Source organism: Nesoenas mayeri (assembly GCF_963082525.1).
Source record: "Nesoenas mayeri genome assembly, chromosome: 5".
NCBI lineage: Eukaryota > Metazoa > Chordata > Aves > Columbiformes > Columbidae > Nesoenas > Nesoenas mayeri.
Genome location: NC_137548.1, coordinates 57,821,625 through 57,842,274, shown reverse-complemented (window position 1 = coordinate 57,842,274; position 20,650 = coordinate 57,821,625). Strand labels below are relative to the sequence as shown.

Sequence of the window (20,650 nt, the reverse complement as noted above, 5' to 3'; positions counted from 1 at the left end):
GTCAGCTAAAGATTCAGAAGTACTACCGTGGTTCACACACCACTACTATAATGGATACTCTGATTCAAGGCTTATTTTTTCAGGCTTTTTCACATCAGGCACAATATCCATCCTTTTAAGCCCACAATTTGCTTTTAAAGTATCCCTTTGGTATTTGGCTAGGGCAACGTGGCATGATAGTCCTGGTTCAGTTCACGTTAGATTCTGCATGCAGGGAACTGTATTTGCTGAGGAAAGGGGGACCAGAGAGGAGCGACTGGAAAACCCGTTCCCCGGGCCGGGGAAGCGCCGGCAGTTGTGCAAAGGGAAGGCAGAACATGGTCCTGTCAGCTCCTGCACGAAACCCCAAACCACCAATTCATGCTACTCTGCCGATGCAAAAAAAACCACACCACACAAACCAATTTTCTGAAGACTGCATTTTGAGTATCATAATATATATATGTGCATTTCATTTTTACAGATATAAACTCAGTTTATTTTTAACCTGTATTTAAATTTTGGAGGCTTACATTAAATTAAGGTAGCTTGTTTAATATCAATTGTAACAGCAGGTGACATTTTTATATAAAAACAGCCAAAAGAAAAAAAAAAAACCATTTGATTTAAAAGACCTGACACCAATGATCTCAAGGCAAGATCAAAAACCTATGGATTTTCGCTTTTAGAAAAGAAAAGGGGGGCATTTAAGCCAACCCATTCACAGCATCTCCCTGCTGGCTTCTTCATACAGTGGTTTTGATAGTGGTCCCAGAGGGAACTGTATTTTGCCTCTCTAGCTAAAATACTAGTTACTATAGCAACTTTGAAGGAAGAAAATTGTGGCTTCAAAAGTGAAAGATTGGCAAAACTTCAAATACACTGTCTGGATCAGGCAGACGACAGCACACACTAATGCTGGGAGTGCAAAAAGAGGGGGACTGAAATGCAGGAGTAGTGCACCTGCACTACCACGTGCTGGATAAAGAGTATTTTGCATTCATAGATCATAGTCCAAATTAGCCAAATTGTTGTGTTTTTAATAGATTGCATATATAGATGTTTAATCCACACGCTTCAATCAACTCTTAAAAGCAGAATTTCACATCTCATTTACCTGCTTTAGGTAAGATAACCTTTTCTTCAATGCTTACAGTACACATTTGTATCCAAATTTCACCTTGTACAGCAAGATCCTTAAGAAAAACAAAGGACACGGAGGGAGTTGCTATTTTTTTTTTTAGCAGCAATGAAATATCACTAACCTCTTTTTACATAACCGAATTCAAGTCACAACCAGAGGTGACTGCACCACAAAGTCACCAGGTACAAAACTGCTAGTTCATTTTAAATTAATAACTTGAAATTATTTTCCCCCAATACATCCCTTATTTTTTATTTTTATTTTTTATAAACAGCAAACATTTTGCTATTTTTGTACACAGGCTAGCAGGCTTGTTTCAATATGAAAGTGCTAATTCATTTACAGATTTATCAGTTATGTAGTGCTACATTAAGTGTCCAATATTCTACATATGAACAATCTTGATAAATGGAAATGATGAAGATTAAGTAAGGCTATCTGATTACCTTATCTTATTTACATTAAAATAGACACCCAATAGGAAGGGAGAAAAGGGAAATAAACTGGGCAAATACTCATACTACACCAGGTGTAAAAATTAAGTCTGCCTTCTAGCTTGTACTGTAAATGAGACATTTTAAATAGTCCTGCAGCCCATGCCTAATTTTTTTCTTCAGAAAAAGAAAAGCTGCCTTCACGACATCCCCTCTTGATTTCTGATTTCCAAAGTGTGTCATTTGAAGCTTTTAATTCAGATTCTTCCTGTCTTCAAAATAACCTCTGGTTTGCTTTCCAGTATTAGGTTGCATGATCAGCTCCCACGTCTGGGGCTTCTGTCCAATCTATTTATCAATTAGTTTAGAGTGGGTTGTAGATAACATGAACCAGTTCTGGAACCACTATTGGGAGGAACACAAGCTCTTCACTACAATCACACAGTAGCAGGAAAAGTGATAACTCAATTCATTCCTGGGGCAGGGCCTCCAAAATTAAATGAAGTTGGCACAACTGGAGCATTGAATTTGTATCCTCCATGCTTTTCAATCATTTTGGATTCTAAAACAAAACAAACAGAAGGAAAGTATTTTAGTGACTGTGTAGGGGAAAAGACAGGTTAACATATTGCGACTGACCATTTTGATTCTCTCAGAGACACAGGTTTAACCTGAGGTTACCCAAGAAAGTAATCAGCACCCACAAAACCACGTGCCACACCCCAAAGAAGATAGACTGATTATTTTTTCTAATTTTCATTGCTAAATATTGTTATAGCTATGTTTAAATGAATTTGTATTTTTAAAAGCCTACACTTAAGCTTCTAGACATGAGTATGTATTTTTTGCATTTCAGAAACAGGACCTGAATGAACTTGCTAACAGACACCCAGTTATTTCTGATTAACATTAATAGGCTTTTCAGTCAAATCAGTAAGAGCAGCTGTACAAAACAGCAGTACACAAATATTAACCACATTTTCAGTATTCCTATCTCGATTCAACAATATAAGCAGAAATAACCACAGAAACACCAGAAACAGACTTTTTAGTGTACGCGCATTTTTCCTCCACACCCAAGCAGATAATTTGGAGTTTAAGGTTACTAGACTATACAATATAATTCTGAGAGAAAACTGCTAAGTTTATCACACCTTAAGACCTTTAGGCATCTGTGGCCCACATATCTGTTGCTGTAACTAAGAACAACAGTAAAGCTGTCTGGTTTTACTAGTTGCATATTCCATCCTTTGAAGGCCAGAAAAATGTTACCATGGCTGATGAAAGACAGGGGGAAAACACGAGCTTTGTCCCCTCCTGGCTCCATAGTGCACGGAAGATAAATCTCTTAGCTTATCGAAATTTGTCTTAGCTACATTAATGAGAGATAATTAGATCCCAAATCCTTCTAGCAGGATGTCCCCATGTGTGGTAGGTAGCCTAAATGGAGTATCGATACGCGCTGATAGTACAGAAGAATTTCCTGTAAGGATCTAGTTGCTGAAGTTAACTTTCATGATCTGAACCTAACTAGCTCTATGAATAAGCAATTGCAAAAAAAGATAACATCTCTGGAGTGTACACCACCCCTACTTTGATGAAGACATTATCAGCCTCGAATTATAGGTGTTTTCTGTATTGTGCTTCTTGAGCACATCAACAGCATTCAAACAGGAAAAGATGCAATTAACAGTATAAAGCAGGAAAAATACCATGTGCTGCTCGTCTCTGATCTGCCAGAGTTGCTATGTCCTGCAATTGTTTTCTTTGTTCTTCATTAAGACCCTGTGTCAAAGCTTGGTACCATGCAGGGTTACGATTCTGAATTGCTGCAAGAGAAAGAAAACAGAAGCAAAAAGAAAGTGTTCATTAAAATGTTCTGTAACTCAAAGCTTACTAACCCACTACCATTTTCATCAGAATAATATTTGGTTAGGGTTACACAATTCAATACATTAAAAAAAACTAATACAACCTCTAACACCTCTTCCCTCCCACCATAAATTCATTCAAGTGTCTCCCCCTGCTCTGAAAGTTTAATGTTGGCTTCCCCTTGCCAAAGAAAAAACTTGTTCAAAGCTCTTACTGGAAAGCCTGTTCGGAAGCTTTCAACAGGTTCTAGTTTACAATGGTTCACACTAAAATTAAGTTAAAATAGAACTTGTTGGCCAGGAAAGGAAATAAAGTTACTTACTCTGAAAAATTGTTTTAAATATCTGATATTCATCAATAGGGTTGTCTTCATCATCAATAATTGTGGAATAGCCTTCCAAAGCAGTCTCCTCAGCATCATCTTCTTCCCAGTCTTCATCATCTCCATCTTCACCTGCTTGTTTTGCTAGAATTTCTAGATATTCTTGACCATCTTCATCAATGTCATCTTCATCACTTCCCAATTCCTCTGAGTTAAATATCACACACACAAAAAGTTCATCTCAATAATAGTAAAAACAACTCACTAAGAAGGTGGCTGATAATGCAAAAGAGGCAACATAACTGATAACAGTACAGTGCAGACTAGAAAGGAGGAAGCTCATTTAACTCCTCTCCTAGTGCCATGGTCTTCCCCAACACTCTGCCCTTACACCAACTGCATAAGTGGGGATGGAAAATTTTAATGTCAAAACATTGTATATGGAAAAATGTATATACAGATATTTTGATAAAATTTGGATGAAAACACTTTTACAGGCATATTCAGAAGCGCTGTTGAAAAGAATGCTTGAGAAATACAAAATGCAATATTGTGAAAGGTGTATAATGACAATAGGGTGGGGAATCCAGAATTCAACAGCAGAGATCAAAAAGAAACTGGGCTTTAAGCAGACAGATGAAAACCAATAGGTATTCCTTTGAGTGTTGAAAACTGTTCTGAGCAATTGCTCTCAAAGACATCAGGCTGACGATGGAAAGGTAAAATAGGGAAGAAGAACTAAGAGCTTAAGCAGAGAACAGGGAAAGGTGGAAGACAGAAGTGCAGGGAACTTGTAGGTAATTTTGAACTTCGTATAAATATAATGGCAAAAGATGTGAAAGTTTGCAAAATGACTGTATGAAGAAGGAAGTCTATAAAGGCTGATCAAGTTGAGATTACACTAGTCTAGGAAAAAGAAGAAAAAAATATCACAAGAACTGTAATTTTCAATACTCAGCTAAAACAGCACTAGCTCACGGGACAGTTCGTAATATATAGTCCAAATTGTACAATTGGATTAGAAGGATTCTTGGAAACTCCTACTGCCTCCCCTCACTCAAATGGGAAACATGGCCAGTAATAACTCCTTTCGTGCATGACTGCATCCACGCACACCAGCTAGTGTGGTGTGACTGATGAGACTCAGCCTAGCAGGTCAGGTTTAAGAGGGAATGGAAAGTAAGTCAGATATACTTAAAAAAATTAAAACCACAAAGTAACAGTGATGTTTCAGTTTCCATACCTGTTTCCTCATCTTCTTCAGCTTCATCATCATCATCGCTGTCATTTTCATGCTCTGCATGACAGGCATACGCTCTTTTCAATCCGTTAAATAAAAGGATAAAAGCTGGCAGGATCTGGCCAGCAACTTGATTTAAAACCTGTGGTATTTGCTCCAGATCAATAAGAGCACACAAGCCAAGCACACACATCTTTCTATCATGAAGCCTACAAAACAGTAAAAAAGTTACAAATTTTGTTATGATGTTGCAAGCAGGTAACACAGAGGTGTATCACAGTGCATCATCTTCAGAATTAGAAACACTTACCCCAGGAAACAGTCCACGTCATTAAGCCACTGTGTTATGAAGTGATTAGTGACAGGTTCCACATTATTGGGAAAACGAAGATTTTCCAATGTATTTAATAGTAAATGAGGATTGTAATACAAAGCAGCTATGGCAACCTGGAGGCACATTGTTCGCAGTTCACTTGTTTTCACTTCTCTGGTCAATCTCTCTAATGCAGCTTCCACAAATAAGGGTATGCACTGAAGAGTGAGAACCATTACAAATTTAGTGATCAAGACTAAATTTTCTAGTTCTGTATTTCACACTCAAGTTGAGAAATGGCATAAAACCAGCCTGGCACATAAATACGGAGGGCATAAAATGGGAATAATTTTTAATTGCCAGCAGAAGTCATATATGAAGATGAAATGAAAAGGTGAAAAGGTTTCATCTACTCCGAGCACACGGATTTTGTGACATCATGCACAGTAAATGTAATTCCTGGTTCTATAATCTTATGTTTTAAAAATTAATAGAGTAAGCATGCATACTAAGAAGTCTAGAAAAATCAACTTAGTCTTTTTTAGTATCCACAAAGAGAAATTATTAACACTGCAAGAAAACAGCTATTCAAAGGAGTACTCTCTTCAGAGATATCATACAGAAAAAAAAAAAATTATTGCAGATTTGCTTTCAAATAAATTAAAGTTTCCAGGAACCATATCTACAAGTTTTAAAAGGCATGAAAAATGTTTAAATAGCTCTTATACGGTGCTTTGTCACATACAGAGCAGAAGCACACAAATTCATCCCTCAAACTCCAACTTCCTTATGTGCATAATGAAGTCCCTGGTTTCTCTGCAACATCAATCTGGATTCTTGGAACTTCATTTCCATTCTTATTTATTTCAAGGCTATTAACTTGACAGATTGAATAATTTTCATGAAATATGCACTAGAAGTAACTTAGAATATAATTAATCAACTTTTAGAATGAAGATGCTCATGAAACAGTACTCTTCCAGATTCACAAAAACACTTTACATTGGGTTTTGTAGGGTCCTAAATTCTGCATACAAAGTGTTCCAGTGCCTGACAACCCTTTCCGTGAAGAACTTTTTCCTGATATCCAATCTGAACCTGCCCTGGTGCAACTTGAGGCCAGTTCCTCTTGTCCTCTCACTTGTTACTTGGGAGAAGAGACCAACACCCTCCATGCTACACACGTCACACTGCACAGACTTCTCAGAATGGAACTCATGTTGATATATAATCAATTCATATTTGAGAAGAAAATATTTTTAAAATATTAGTTATAGCAACCAAAGTTGTTACCAACCTGATCGATGCCACGCCCTTTACACTGAAGAATAATTACTTCTAACAGCTTTGCTGCGTGACATTCTGCATCTTCTCCAGCAACTCCTGTAAGAACCTGAAAAATAAGCATTACTGTTGATGATATCCCCTTCAAGAAGTATTTTCCATATACTGCTTTGCTTGGAAAAGCTGGTAAATGTACCCAACCTACTACAATGCCAGCATCAACATCCATCAGTGAAACAGCCTAACCTACAGCAATGGCTCAGTACCACAACTAGAGACCAAAACACTGCTGAGTGAGGGGAAAACTCATCTACATCTATGTTCAATAAATCTATGGATGTAGAGCTTACAACAGTAACTGTATAAGCATCGGCTGCCATTTCAAATGTTTATTTCCATACACAAAACACGTTTTTCTTACACATTCATGTACTGAATTTTGTAAAAATTATATTTACATATTTGGGATATCCAGTGGGGGACCACGTGATACCTAAAATTTCGGTGTTAAAGAGGCACTGTCCTCAGCTAATAAAACACTCATAACTAATAGGTTATAAAAAGCTAATTTTCTTTCATAAATATATCTATAAAATGTTCCAAGTATTTACAATCAGCTTGATCGAAACATGTTTTCAAATGAAGACTGGCAAGAGTTATTCACTATAATATTTAACATCTTCACAATAATTACTCAGAAAATACCATGGGCAGGGCAGCTGACAGTTCACCACAGTTCTTACACAGACAGAACATATGATATCCAGAGGTGGAAAACTGAAATCCCCACTGATTACTATTAGAGATGATAAAGTATTAACGGTATCTTATAAAGCAGCATTCGTTTCCTCACATAGGTCTAACATTCTGGAACACTTTGTATTCTATGTTTTGATTAGATAAAGAAAGCCCAGTTGGCAGCTACCTATAGTACACGGGAGTTGAGCAGCTGAATTAAATACAGAACTACTGCCCAAAAGTGACTGAACTGAGACAGAACAGCTGCATCCTGCTCCCAGTTTTCATCACAAACTTGGCATCAACTTGGGAAAATAACTTCCCATTCCTGTGCCTCTCCTTTCCACCCCTACTCCACTTGGTTTAGCTAACAGATGTCACATACACATGCCATGTGCTGTCCTAGCTATAGCAAGGCTACAAACCTCAGATAAAAGAAACCATCTACCTTTTGCAATATGCACGAGTGTTTTGCATGCCCATTGCACAAAGTGCTTTACACAAAACACACATGTACAAAAACCCGGGTTGTTTAATCTGCTTTTGTTGTGTATGATTTATTTTTTCTCTTTTAGCAAAAGGATATATCTGAAATTCCATGCAACCTCTTCAAAACTCTCTGCAGTAACTTAATCTGTGGAATCACAGAGGATGTTAAATAGCAAAATGCTTTAAGAGCAGATGTCAATTCTTCAGTTTCACAGTCTGCTGTTGCAGAAAAAGGTACCCAGTTTAACAATTTATTACCTTAGAGATCGCAGGTTTTGTTATCAGAAAGGAATCTGGTTCTGTTATCAGAAAGGAATCTACTTACCTTCTTGCACATACTGTAGATCATTTCAAGATATTTTGTGTCTGACAGAAGTGTATCCGTATCAACAGTAACATAATTATGCAAGAGAGGCATCATGTCTGTATTAAAAGAAGAACGATCACATTCAGTTTCCACATTTCATTACGTGAGCTGTTAAAATCAGGCTGAAATCTATGCATTAATAAGCTAATTAGAGTTCTTGCTTCATGCTTGTCAAGATAAGCATGCATCTAGTCATAGATGCCTCAGTAAAACAAGTCTGATTGCAGCAACAGCAGAATAAAATACTTCAAGCATAGCCTCACTTGAGTGTTCTAACATTTCAATCAAGATGCAATTAATTGTACAGTTAAAACCACATGTACGAAACCATTTGGCTTTCTGATTTATTTGTATTACTTACCAGTGAAATAATCAAAGCCATCTTGCTGAAAGACTTCAAAAACAAGAGGAAGAAGCTGCCACATTTGTGCAGAAACTTGTTGACAGGTCAGACTATGAGCCAAGGAAAAGATCTCCTCATAAAACTCTAAAACAAACAGAATCTAGGTAAATATAATGCCAATCCCATACACTTAAAAATACAAGCCAACAAAAGTACAGATACCTAATACATGCTGCTGCAAAACTGTTCCAATCACTTGCAAACAGATCCCTTCCAGCTGCTGGGTAATCTGAAAAAAAGATTTATGACTGTTTTCAATACTTCAGAGTTGAAATTAAACACATTTTAAATAAAATCACTCAAAGCAGTTTCTTGTGTAGACAATATAGTCTTCTAAAACAACTCAAAATTTCTCACATTTTAGAGCACTAAACGTGTAAGAGCAGCACTCTAAGCTAAGGATTTGTAAGATAGTATTCCAAAAACACCTCGTATTGAAAGCTCTTTGAATATTGGAAGAATCTCATTATAGGGTAACCCTTAAAAAGAAAAGCCTGACAGTAACCCTATGCAACAGTTTGGTCCTGTTAAAACACAGTAAGTAAAATATATCAAATAGGTAAGCAATGGAATTTGTAGGAGGTATGTGCTGTACCGGAAAAGTGAAATTGCAAAAACCAAAACCAAATACCAAACTCCTGCCAAACCCACCTTAGGATGTTCATATGGTACATGGACAACCAACCTAAATGCTGCTCTATAGTCAGACACTCTTTGCAATCGGTATTTTTTAGTCCATGGAACAAGAGTCGTTAACCTGTTTTGGGCAATTACCTTGCATAGGGACAAAAAGGGCTGAGTTTCTGGCCTTGGCTAGGCAGAACAGGATTTTAAACTAACCAGCTGAATATCTTATCTTTTGGAATACTGGTGAGTCATCCTGTGTGAGATGTCTCTAAATATAAATGTTTACTGATCAACATTTTACAATTGAATCCCTCAGGACTACCATATTGTTACACAAACTTTTCGTTTAGATGGCAAGAATTTGCCAACAAAAACAAGGACATGAGAAGCGGGCTGAGCAGCTTTAGCAACAAGTAAATGTGCTGAACTGGTCCTGGGTTTATTGCACAGCAGCACTGGCTTCCGACCTTGGGCACGCAGGATTCGTCTTGTGCTGCTTCCTTAGTCTTCAGAGCTCTGAGAGCACAATTTATTACTGAACTGTTTAGTCACTAAAAACCAGTACCTCACTTTGTCAAGAAGTATTTTAATCAGCAGCAGCATCTTTTGAACAAGCTGTACTCTGGACAGAAGTTAGTCCATTCAGTAAAACAAAACTAAATAACAGGTTTCATCACACTGAAGAATGCCACAGTGAAGATTAGACAGGTAAACACAACTATTAATTTAGCATAGCCACAACAGCTGTATGTAGACATCGGTTCTGTTGCAGAGAGCAAACTAAGCAGAGTCGAGGTTCAAAACTAATTGAAGTTTTATCTACTTTCTCTGAGGGGCAGATCTCATCACAGCAGAGGGGCTTTTGCAGCTGAGCAGACAGAGCTCACCTGCTTCCACCTGTCTGAACAAGAACCTGGATTCTCATGGGAAATACTGCAGCAATATTTACACTCTATTACTACACATATCGTTAGAAATTTGACCCATGCTGCTATAACTCTGTTGCATGATACATACTTCACTGTTTTCTGTTTTCATGTATTTTGGGCTGAAATGACAGTTTTTCAGATAACAATGTCAGAACACTAATTACAAAAGGCTTCCAGTGTTTCAGACGATACATATTAGCTCTAAACTAACTTCTACTTACTTCTTTGTGATCTTCAACTACACTAAGAAGTGTATCGATAGTATTCAAAATTCCCATTGCTGTCACTGCTTTGTCATCACTGCCCTCTTCATCTGGTCCAGTCTGGATCACCTGGTTAAATGTCATTGCCTGCATGCAAGAGCAAAACAACCAAAAAATATGTCATTTAAGGACGACACGCTTGGAGATGAAGAACAACTGTGCAAGTCTGGTATAACACAAAATTTGAGGAAGACTTCTGCTAAAAAAACGTGTATGAATATTAGAAGGTGACAGCTCCCTTCCAGAGGTTCAAGATTGATAACATTTGAATGTTAAATCATTTGAGCTGCCATCCTTTATCCATTAATGAATAAGCACATACAAATGACATCAGTTTCCATGCAAAAGAACACATGTTCTACCAGTAAGTTTTTCGGACAGTGTTTAATTGACAGCTGAACTAGACTGGATCACTTTGCAGGCATTCCCAGACAGGACATGCGAACATGGGCCTTTAACAGGGAAGCACTGAGCTGACCTCTGCCTTTGAAACCATTAGTATAACTTGCTAGACACAGCAATTCAAGCTCTGAATTTCTCCTGCAGATTTGTTTTCATTTTCACATTGCATACAATATAACATCTTCACACCAAAATTTTTATTAATATTCAGCTCTTAAGTTTCCTATTTTAAACCAGAAAACCTAAGTCACCTTGTAAAGACAACAGAAAATGTGCTACCAAAATTCACTCTTAACACTATCAGGAGAAAATATGTATAAAGATTTCTCAAACATTTCTGCAATCATTCTTAGAAATTTCCATTTAGTTCACATTATGAAGACATTTCTGAGAAGAAACAGTCTAAATGCAGAAGATTACTTGTATTAATGCACTTAAGCAGACTAGAGTAACAACAGCTATTGACTGATAAAGAACTATCTGAATTTTAAATACCAATCTTTCACATATTAAACATTTTCCTAAGTCATCAGAAAGTCTTACCAAATGCTGTGTCATTTCTACTGCAATTGGGGTAACTTCTTCACTATATTCACAGATCATCTTCTGAATCACATTAGTAAGATCATCATTTTCAGTCTCTCTTATAATATGAAGTAAAGCTTGCATTACAGGTCTAATGAACGGAGTAATATATTCTTTAGCTGTAAAACAAGTGGAAATACCTGAATTGACATTCTTACAAAACTACAGTATCGGTGAAATAAAGTCAATATATACTTTATTAATATTTAGTGCTTCAGCATTAATATGGCAAACCCATGGGTAGTATAAGCCATTATATCAATACTAACATTCAGAACAATTTTTCCAAAATGTATACCAAGATCACAACTGAAGCATGAAAACCAGATTTCTGCAGTCTTTATGGAATGCAAGATTACTTATCAATGCAAATTTTAATTGAACAGGAATGAGTACACATGCATTTTTGTCATATTAGCCAAATCATTTGATACAGAATTTACGTCTGCTTTGTGGCTTTTATGCCAGCACCAGGAATACTGAGCAATTTAAAGCCTGCAAGGACGAAGACAGCTTTAAACAAAACAAATTGAACATGAATGAATGTATGCTAAGACAGATGTGCTTATATTGCCACTGTATTTCTGATTCAATGATTAGGTGTTGTTGAACTGGATTCATTGTATCATGAACTTGGATGTTATAAAAATGTAAAACTTTCCAGCTGGAAAATTACAGTAAGCGATTACAAATTACAATTGCAAGAAATAAAAGAACATCAGGAAAGAAGAGAACATGTCTCCCTGAACATGGCAATATTAATGTTTATTCCAGTAAAGCTTGCTGTAGGTTTAAGAAAAGAGTGCTACCTTTCTCCTGGTTACTGATCAGAACTTGAAGTGCTATTGCAGCTTCCACTTTTACAGGCATTTCCCTGTCATCTATCAGACACCGTCTTGTGAGTTCTAAGGCTGTCTGGAGATTCTGGTCACTCTTAAATTTGACTTCACAAAAATAATGAAGAACCCAGCAAGCCTGAAAAAAACACATTGAACAAATTCAGAGTTACAAAACCTACAAGCAGGATTATCGACCACTCGTACACCCATAACACACACAAATCATTAAATCTGAAGTACTGTGAATAAAGATGCTGTAAAACTTTTTAACAGGCGAAGATGTTTGAGAGTGTGGAGGCTGGCCAGTGGGAGGCTTGTCTTTCAGACATCACTAGACCAGTACTATGATCTCAAGTCCATCTGTGGCCACAGGTTTTGTGTGAGCAGTATAGTCTAAATGCAAAACACAGATAGACCACACCACCAGACACAGATGGAAAACTATGCACACAATTCTGCAGCCAGTTTCAACCTACACAGTAGTTCTCTACAATCACACATCAAGACAGATACTCATCTCTGAAATAAGCACACAATTTATTACAGAAAAGGCACAGAGAGGAGTGCATTTGTTAGAGGGAAAAATATAAAGAATATTCCTGAATTCTTCAGTTGAAAGATACAGTGCATCTTAACAGTACATTTCAGACATTCTTACCCGTGCTCTCATGTAACCCAGCTCACTGCTGAAGAGAGGGAACACATGATTCTGCAACATATATTCCATCTGATCTTTATATATCTTTTTCTGTCAGAATAAGAATAGAAACACAACAGTTTAAAACTTCCTACATTTCTAATCCAGTAAAAAATGACACATATAAAAGTGTGAAAAGCATAAAAAAAATTCTCAGACTTTTAACTTCTTCCTTTATTAAATTCTGTTAAGCAACAATTAGTAATTACACTTGGAACCTACATGGACTTTTACAATTTTCAGTCAAAATAGTAATTTTTTTGACTCCTAGAGACACCTTGTGCTTGGCAGTACATAATCTGGCATCAAAAGCAAAAGACATCAGGGAAATTTCTCAGAGCTGTATAAGTCCATGCCCTGCATCTTTGTTGCTACCATTCTAATTGAGCAAGGTTTCTAATTTCACTTTATTTTGCTTCGTCTATAAACAGAAAATATCTCATTAAATCAATAGCCTCTCACTGGATGGATTTTTTTTCCTTCCTTCCCTTCACAAAAAAACTCCCGAGGAATGTAATTAAGTGTAGTGCAGGAAATGGTGCAGCAATTCTTACTAGAAGCAGAGAACTTAAAGAAACCTAAAACAATCATCTGAACTTGAACATGACCTAATAAAACTTGTGTTAATTAAGCTGAAAAGAAAACCAAACCAATTAAGTTCAACAGCTTTAAAAAAACCGGCAGTGACTCCAAAACTTGTAAACTCAAAGAGCTACTCTCATTTCTCTTAAGACACAATATGTGAAAGAAAAGAAAGGAGGAAAAAAAGAACCAAAGGAACCACCAGATTTGTTATGCTTACTTTTAGGAGGATTTCAGCCAAAGAACCAATCATATGTAAAGCACCATCTTTCTTACGAGGGTCAGCATTTGGCTCCGTAAGGATTTGGTAACAAAAGCCCATTGTCTTCTGCAAGACCTAGATTATATGTAAAGTTAGTCAAAGTATTTCAGTCAGTCATCTCAGATACCTCAGTGCTCTGAAATGCTCAAACCTCTAATAATCTGCTCCTAGTCTAGAATTTGGATAATGTTTTATGTCTTTCTTATAACCATACAACACTCCTCACAGACAGATCCTAGGAGAATGGGCAAATACAGAAATCACAAATAGACCAGTACAAAATAAGTTTGAGAGGAATGATAAATTTTAGTGTAGTATGATATGACAAAGAGCAGAAAAGTAAAACTTCTAATAGAAGTTCTTTCAACAAATGGAGACTATAAGCTAAATCTAGCTAATGTATTTAAGTAAAATCATGAATAGCTTACCTCTTTCCTTTTACTACATGATGTAAACAATAACGTCTGAGCAGCAGTTGTTGGAGAAATGAAGTCTTCAAATACATCTATTAAGTAAACATGTAACATGAACAATTTTGTTCCTTTACTACAGTTAATGATCTTAACATAACCTAATGATTTAATACGAAACAGAGCAACAATTTCCCTTTCTTTTCAGGTGGTTAATCTTGCTTTCTTAATACAGGTATTCCAAGACCAAGCAGCAACAAATGGTTGGGGACTCCTTATACATGTTTCACGTTTTCATGACCACTGGCTCTACATGTCTAATTTGAAATCCTATGTCTTCCTTATTCTTAAGATAAATCTTTCACAACAGTAGAAGCAGACACAGCAGTCAATTTTTGGCATACATATTATTTGCTGTACAGGCAAGCACACGATTGAGTTTAAAATGCTGAGTTTCTTATTTCTCTGCAGAAGATGAACAGAGCCTTGTATAAGACCTGTACAGTTGGTCTGAGAGATACAGAACACATAAAAGTCCTAGCGAAAGGATTTGTTCAGGAAGCCTAAGTATCTTCTTTCTTCCCTGGCCTGAGAGGACTGTACAGACTCATAAAAAACCCCAACAACACAGCAGCAAGCCATAGGAGGTGAAATTAGACAAGTCTGGAATGTTAGGCTTACTTCGTAATGTTTCATTTACCATAATGGTAAATCTGTTCTGAATTATGCCATGTCTGAAATCCCTTAAGATTGTAAAAAGTTCAGGACCCAAAATATAAGCTATTGTAAAGCATACACTTTTAATAACATTAAACTTAAGTAATTATTGGTTGCAAGACCTGGATTGCCTGACTTCTCTAACAAAAACTTTGTAACTCAAAATTAACTACATTTTCAAGTGGAGAAACACCTGTGTCTGTTGACTGTCATATGTAATCTGTCATTTCCACCACTATATTCAAAAGTTAACTATATGAAATTACGTTATTTGGATAATACAAAGTGATTTATCGTTAAAAAGTCATATCTGTTATCACAAAAAAACCCTATAAAAGTTCCATCTTTGTCTGAATTCATATTTTAACATGAGTAGACTTCAAATTCTCACCAAATTTCATGCGAATATATTCATATGGATCTTCTTGCCAAAGCTCTTCATCAGCATCTGTATAGCACATCAGTGGAAAAATAACATCTTGGATAATTCCCTGCAATTAAAAAAAAAAAGTTGAAAACAGAGTAGCACTGCTAACTCAATCTCTATATTCTGTTCTATATTTCACAGATTTTCCCCATCTTGTCGCTTCTCATGGTAATATTCTAAAACTACTCAGACATAGAGGATTTTACGTGCTACCTTACAAAAAACAGAACTTTAAATTTAAGGTAGAGCTACAATACAGTGCAAGCTATTAGATTTGCTTTGGATAATGGTATATGGAGATAATTCAATGCCATAAATCCAGTAGTCAACACTATCTCCACATTTGTTGTGTTGCTCTGTTACACTGTAATCCTTAATACACAAAAGTACAAAGGACTGACAGCAAAAAAACCAATTAGATAGCTTTGTTCACATATCAAGGTAACCTTCACCAAATACGCTTAAACTCTTTTCATCAGATATTTACAACAGATGTCCTTAATTCTAGCAAGGCTAGAAACACTGTACAGACTGACTAATGTACTACTGACTCATCTTAGTATTAAACCCTGAAAATGGTTTACTTGAATATGAGGTTTCAGGTTCTTCCAGGTGACTGCATGTGACACTCCTTGATTGATGTAATTCAGCGTTTGCTGCAGAACTCGAGGAGCCATGTACTGCTTTTCTTTGTATTGATACAACACCTTCAGCAACACCTAGAAAAATCAGATTGCATCAATAGCTTATACTGAGCACAGACCATTTTAACCAGAAGAATTCTGCCCTCCCTCACAATCCTACATACAAATCCCTTTAAATCCAAGAAAAAAACCCCACTGTTTATTCATTAGACTAAAAGGGGTATTGACTAATCCTTCTACTAAATGTCATTGTTAATTTTATAAGGCAATTTGCAGTTCGTATCAGGTGCTGCACATCATTTAAAAATACAGTCCTTTAATAATAGAAAACATACATGCTAACTCATCATCTACATAGCGCACGGGACCTTTCCATCCAAGGTTTATTATTCCATCTTGCTACTCTTTGGGGCAGAAATTCAGACCCAAATACTGGATTGAAATACTGTGCACCCACACAGTCTACTGATTCTTGCCTATGAGCAGCCTTACAGCAGTGATGCTGTAGGAGATGATCTTTTGAGGTCCCTTCCAATCCCTAACATCCTGTGATTTCGTGAATGTATGTGTGTCAAGAATGATGAACTAGTCTCTGTCCTTGGCTTTCCAGCCTCAATTCTTCTTCTGAGGTGGCATTGACAACTATTCACAGGGATTTGGGTTTGTTACAGCCCACGGCTCTCCACCAACAAGGACATGAAATGGACATGGGACTGTAACTAGTAATTAAATTTCAGCTCACTGGGAAATTTGTTATTGGTAATGCAAGAGAGTTTCCTTGTAGCCCAGTCCAGGTCAGTGACAACACTGCACCTTCAAGACCAGCAGCACCAAATGCAGAGAAATGACAAATCCCATTTCCAGGGTTTCATTTAATTCTTTACATAAAACAACAATGTTTAAAAAAATCCAAAATGGAAGGAACTGAAAAGATATCTATCAATCTGTAATACTACCAATAAAACATTTTGGGAAACTGAGGTCCATTATTTTGAAAAGGAATTATATCGATAACACTTACTACACAAACATTGAAGCATTTCTCCCAAACGACATGTCTGGGACTTCAGTTTAAAGAGGATTCATTCCTTCACTATGAAATTCGTAACTTTACAGACAGTTTCATGCTCTAGATGCATTATCAGTCCTCAAAGTTTAACTTCTCATGTTTAAAAGCCTCCTGGACTTAAGAACGAACTGGTTGGTACCCACACCCGAGTGCAAGGCTTGGGTGGCAGTAGATACCGACTTAGGATAGAAAAGAGTGCAAATGTCCAGACGTGCAGCTGTTTCAAGCACTATCAAAGCATACACATGTCAAAATTCCTTTTTAGTCTCTTGTGAACTAACTAAAAAAGAGTATTCTCTGCAAAAACAATGCCTTAACTGACAGATGTTTGTTCACTTCCAAAAATCAGTAGAACATGAGTACATGGTTAGAACAATTAAGAAGAACGTTAATCATTAAAAACAGTCTAACAAACTGGTATCAAAACTGAATAAGCATATAAGCAGCTCTACAACATATTTTACTTCCTTGATGGTATGCCTTAAAATATAGCCTTTCCAAAAGTAATCAGGAAACTAATGAAGGCTGAGATTTCTTACAGTTTTACACAGAGTACACGACATTCTAAAGATTTCCTTCCTTCATAAATTTCAACATAAGCAAAGAAATGACCACTATTGTATGAACATCACATACTGAACTTTTCTAATGCATGGCTCTGAGACAGGCTCCATGGCCTAAGTTACACCATGGTGGCAGCTCAGGCAAGATTTAAAAAATATAAACTAGGGGATCTTTGTCCTTGGCAAAAGCAGTGATCCTGGCTCTTCAGCAAACTAGAACTTAACATATAGTAATACAATCTTCTCAGTGGAAAAGCTTATACAAGAAGGTCCAGTTTGCTGGCATTTCTGAATTTTAGATCTGAAGTTTTATGATTCAAATGCAATAAGGGAAGAAATTAAAAATATTAAGGAAAGGTTTAAGAACTGCACTGAGGAAAAGTAGGATGTGGGATGGAGGCTCCAGGGCAGCCGTGTTTGACCACAGCTTAGTTCTGGCACATCAGGTCTTTCAATATGAGAAATGTCTCGAGCAAAACAGCTGCTAACCCAAGGGCTAAGAATCGCGGCATTCCAGCTGGGCAGCTCAGCCTATTTGGGCCAAGCTTACAAAAGTTCAACTATAACTAATGCTGAATGTACTGCATTTTTTTTTTTGGTTGGTGACATGCACATGACAAAAACATACAGAGCAGATAAAAAGAATAATTAATGAGAAGTAGCAATAAGAATAATATTAGCAGTATATGTCAAGTTTATACTTGAACAACCTATAATCCCATACTATATATTTATCTATTACTCCTTTAAAAAAATTGTGTCTATGCTTTGGAGAGTAGAGTCAAGCATGTTATTAGAATTTGTATTCTTCAGCATTTCACATATTTCCAGTTTTTGTAAAGAAATAAAGATTTCCAGTTTTTGTAAAGAAATACACCCTGTTCAAAAATCTTCTACGAAATTTATTTGAAGAATTAATTACTTGAGCATAGCATATGTCCAAGACTTTTCTTCTAAACAGAAATAGAAGACAGCACCTTGAAAATAATTCGTATTTCTAAACAAGTAACAGCATTGTATAGGAAGAAACTGTAAGCATTTTAAAGTCTCACTTTTTAGCAATTTTCTTTAAATATTAATACTTAAACTCTTGATGTTTCCTAGATGCAATAAAAGGATGGACTCTGATTCAAAGAAAATAAAAATAAAAAACATCAGGTATTTTGTTGAACTGTTTAAATTTATCTTTTCAAATACTTCTTTTTGCCCAGTCTTTGTCAGAACTTCATTTTATCTTGGAAGTGGCAAAGCAACCAGTAAGGTCTTAAAGAAAATGTAATAATTATCCATTGTCATCTACAGGTATAAGCACCTCAGAAGGTAACACTGACTCCACTTTTCTGAGTAGAATTTTGGGATAATATTTCTTAACACTCATGTGACAAATGTTCTTTCCCTTTCAGTGCTTTGGATGACCTTCGAAAACCATGTATTTAGGAGATACTTTCCTTACTTTTCGTCTTTTAAAGTCCTGTAATTAATTATCATTTCATCAGGAATGAAAAATAAGACAACTGAAACCGAACTAAGAGCTTTTCTTCTCATTAAAGGCTTTGAAGAAAACATTCTGTTCCCAGAGATTTAAAAAAAATAAATAGTCTATTTACATCTACAACCTAATCACCTGAATATAAACAGATTTATAAGCCAACACAAAGAAATTTTACAAAAAATAAATGAACTTGTTTCAAAAGAACACAAGTCAACAGTACAGCCAGGAGCTAAGAGTCAGATCCAAAAATTTCCCAATATTCATGGGCATTTTCTTGCTTGTTCAAAAAGTTCAAATTACTAACTTCAAACACATGCACTGTAAGAGAGGCAGATGACAATTCCCACTCCATCAGTCCATTCTGTCCCTTTGGGTAAACCTGTGGGTTGCTGCCTTATGGTAGGACTATCTGAATTATTAATTTACTCCAATAAAGGTAAATCAAGGATAGTTTGGCATGAGTGCACCAATTATTTGTGCAGTGGAGCATCTCCCTTATGAGGAAAGGCTGAGGGAGCTGGGTCTCTTTAGCTTGGAGAAGAGGACACTGAGGGGTGACCTCATTCATGTTTACAGATATATAAAGGGTGAGTGCCACGAGGATGGAGCCAGGCTCTTCTCGGTGACAACCAATGATAGGACAAGGGGTAATGGGTTCAAACTGGAACACAAAAGATTCCACTTAAATTTGAGAAGAAACTTCTTCTCAGTGAAGGTGACAGACACTGGAACAGGCTGCCCAGGGAGGCTGTAGAGTCTCCTACTCTGGAGACATTCAAAACCCGCCTGGACACCTTCCCGTGTAACCTCATCTGGGTGTTCCTGCTCTGGCAGGGGGATTGGACTGGATGATCTTCTGAGGTCCCTTCCAATCCCTGACATTCTGTGATTCCGTGTGTAACAGACCCTGCAGAAGTGGCAACTCCCAGACAGGCAGGTGTGTGGGAAGTGACCATAAAACTCACATGTTTGTAATCAAGCCTCTGCTTCGATCAGGCTTTTGCAGAAGGCTACAAAGCTTAGAGTTCACTGACTTGGAGTCAAAAAACAACTATATCATCATGGTTAAAGGGTAGGTAAGAAGGTCAACTATACCGCACAAATACTTAACTCCTCCAGAAAGAGAAAAATTGACAGCATTTATCTGAAGTTCATCTGACAGCTTGTTCTATGACGGCATTTACTCTATTCACAGACTAGCAATGTTGCATAGGCTACTATCAGTGAATTGTCCTACATGGCAAATTAATAATTTTTAATCATTATTTTCTTTTAAGCCATAGACGTCAGTGTTTTCCATACCAATGTGCTTAAAAAAATAGTTGTGAAGAATAAGAAGTCTTTTCAGAAAATCATGAAATAAGAAATCACTACTAACTCTAAACTTATCCTAATACCCCCCACATTGAGCGGTTCTTACTTGCTGAACACCAACAGCAAACGCCTTCAGGAACACTTCAGCAAACTCGTTGTACTCCTTGGAAACGTTACCAGGGCTTCCATACCTGGAATTAGAAGCAAGTACGCATATTCAAGGGTGCAGCAATGTTACTGACT

At 36.7% G+C, this 20,650-nt stretch overlaps 1 protein-coding gene across 2 annotated transcripts in view; it reads right to left on the bottom strand.

The window, feature by feature from the left end:
- Positions 1–1,367: 1,367 nt before the first annotated feature.
- IPO7 (importin 7) overlaps positions 1,368–20,650 on the bottom strand; it is a 34,676-nt gene continuing 15,393 nt past the window's right edge. For both annotated transcript variants that reach the window (XM_080344884.1, XM_080344885.1), the window contains 18 exons: positions 20,514–20,598; positions 15,910–16,044; positions 15,290–15,389; positions 14,200–14,276; positions 13,730–13,846; positions 12,889–12,978; positions 12,201–12,366; positions 11,350–11,510; positions 10,363–10,491; positions 8,748–8,814; positions 8,544–8,669; positions 8,141–8,238; positions 6,602–6,697; positions 5,302–5,522; positions 4,995–5,200; positions 3,752–3,958; positions 3,270–3,386; positions 1,368–2,119 (listed from right to left, as the gene is read on the bottom strand). In XM_080344884.1, coding sequence (XP_080201010.1) covers positions 2,022–2,119; positions 3,270–3,386; positions 3,752–3,958; positions 4,995–5,200; positions 5,302–5,522; positions 6,602–6,697; positions 8,141–8,238; positions 8,544–8,669; positions 8,748–8,814; positions 10,363–10,491; positions 11,350–11,510; positions 12,201–12,366; positions 12,889–12,978; positions 13,730–13,846; positions 14,200–14,276; positions 15,290–15,389; positions 15,910–16,044; positions 20,514–20,598 — 2,296 coding nt within the window. In that variant the 3' untranslated portion in view covers positions 1,368–2,021. The remainder of the gene's footprint in view (positions 2,120–3,269; positions 3,387–3,751; positions 3,959–4,994; positions 5,201–5,301; positions 5,523–6,601; positions 6,698–8,140; positions 8,239–8,543; positions 8,670–8,747; positions 8,815–10,362; positions 10,492–11,349; positions 11,511–12,200; positions 12,367–12,888; positions 12,979–13,729; positions 13,847–14,199; positions 14,277–15,289; positions 15,390–15,909; positions 16,045–20,513; positions 20,599–20,650) is intronic.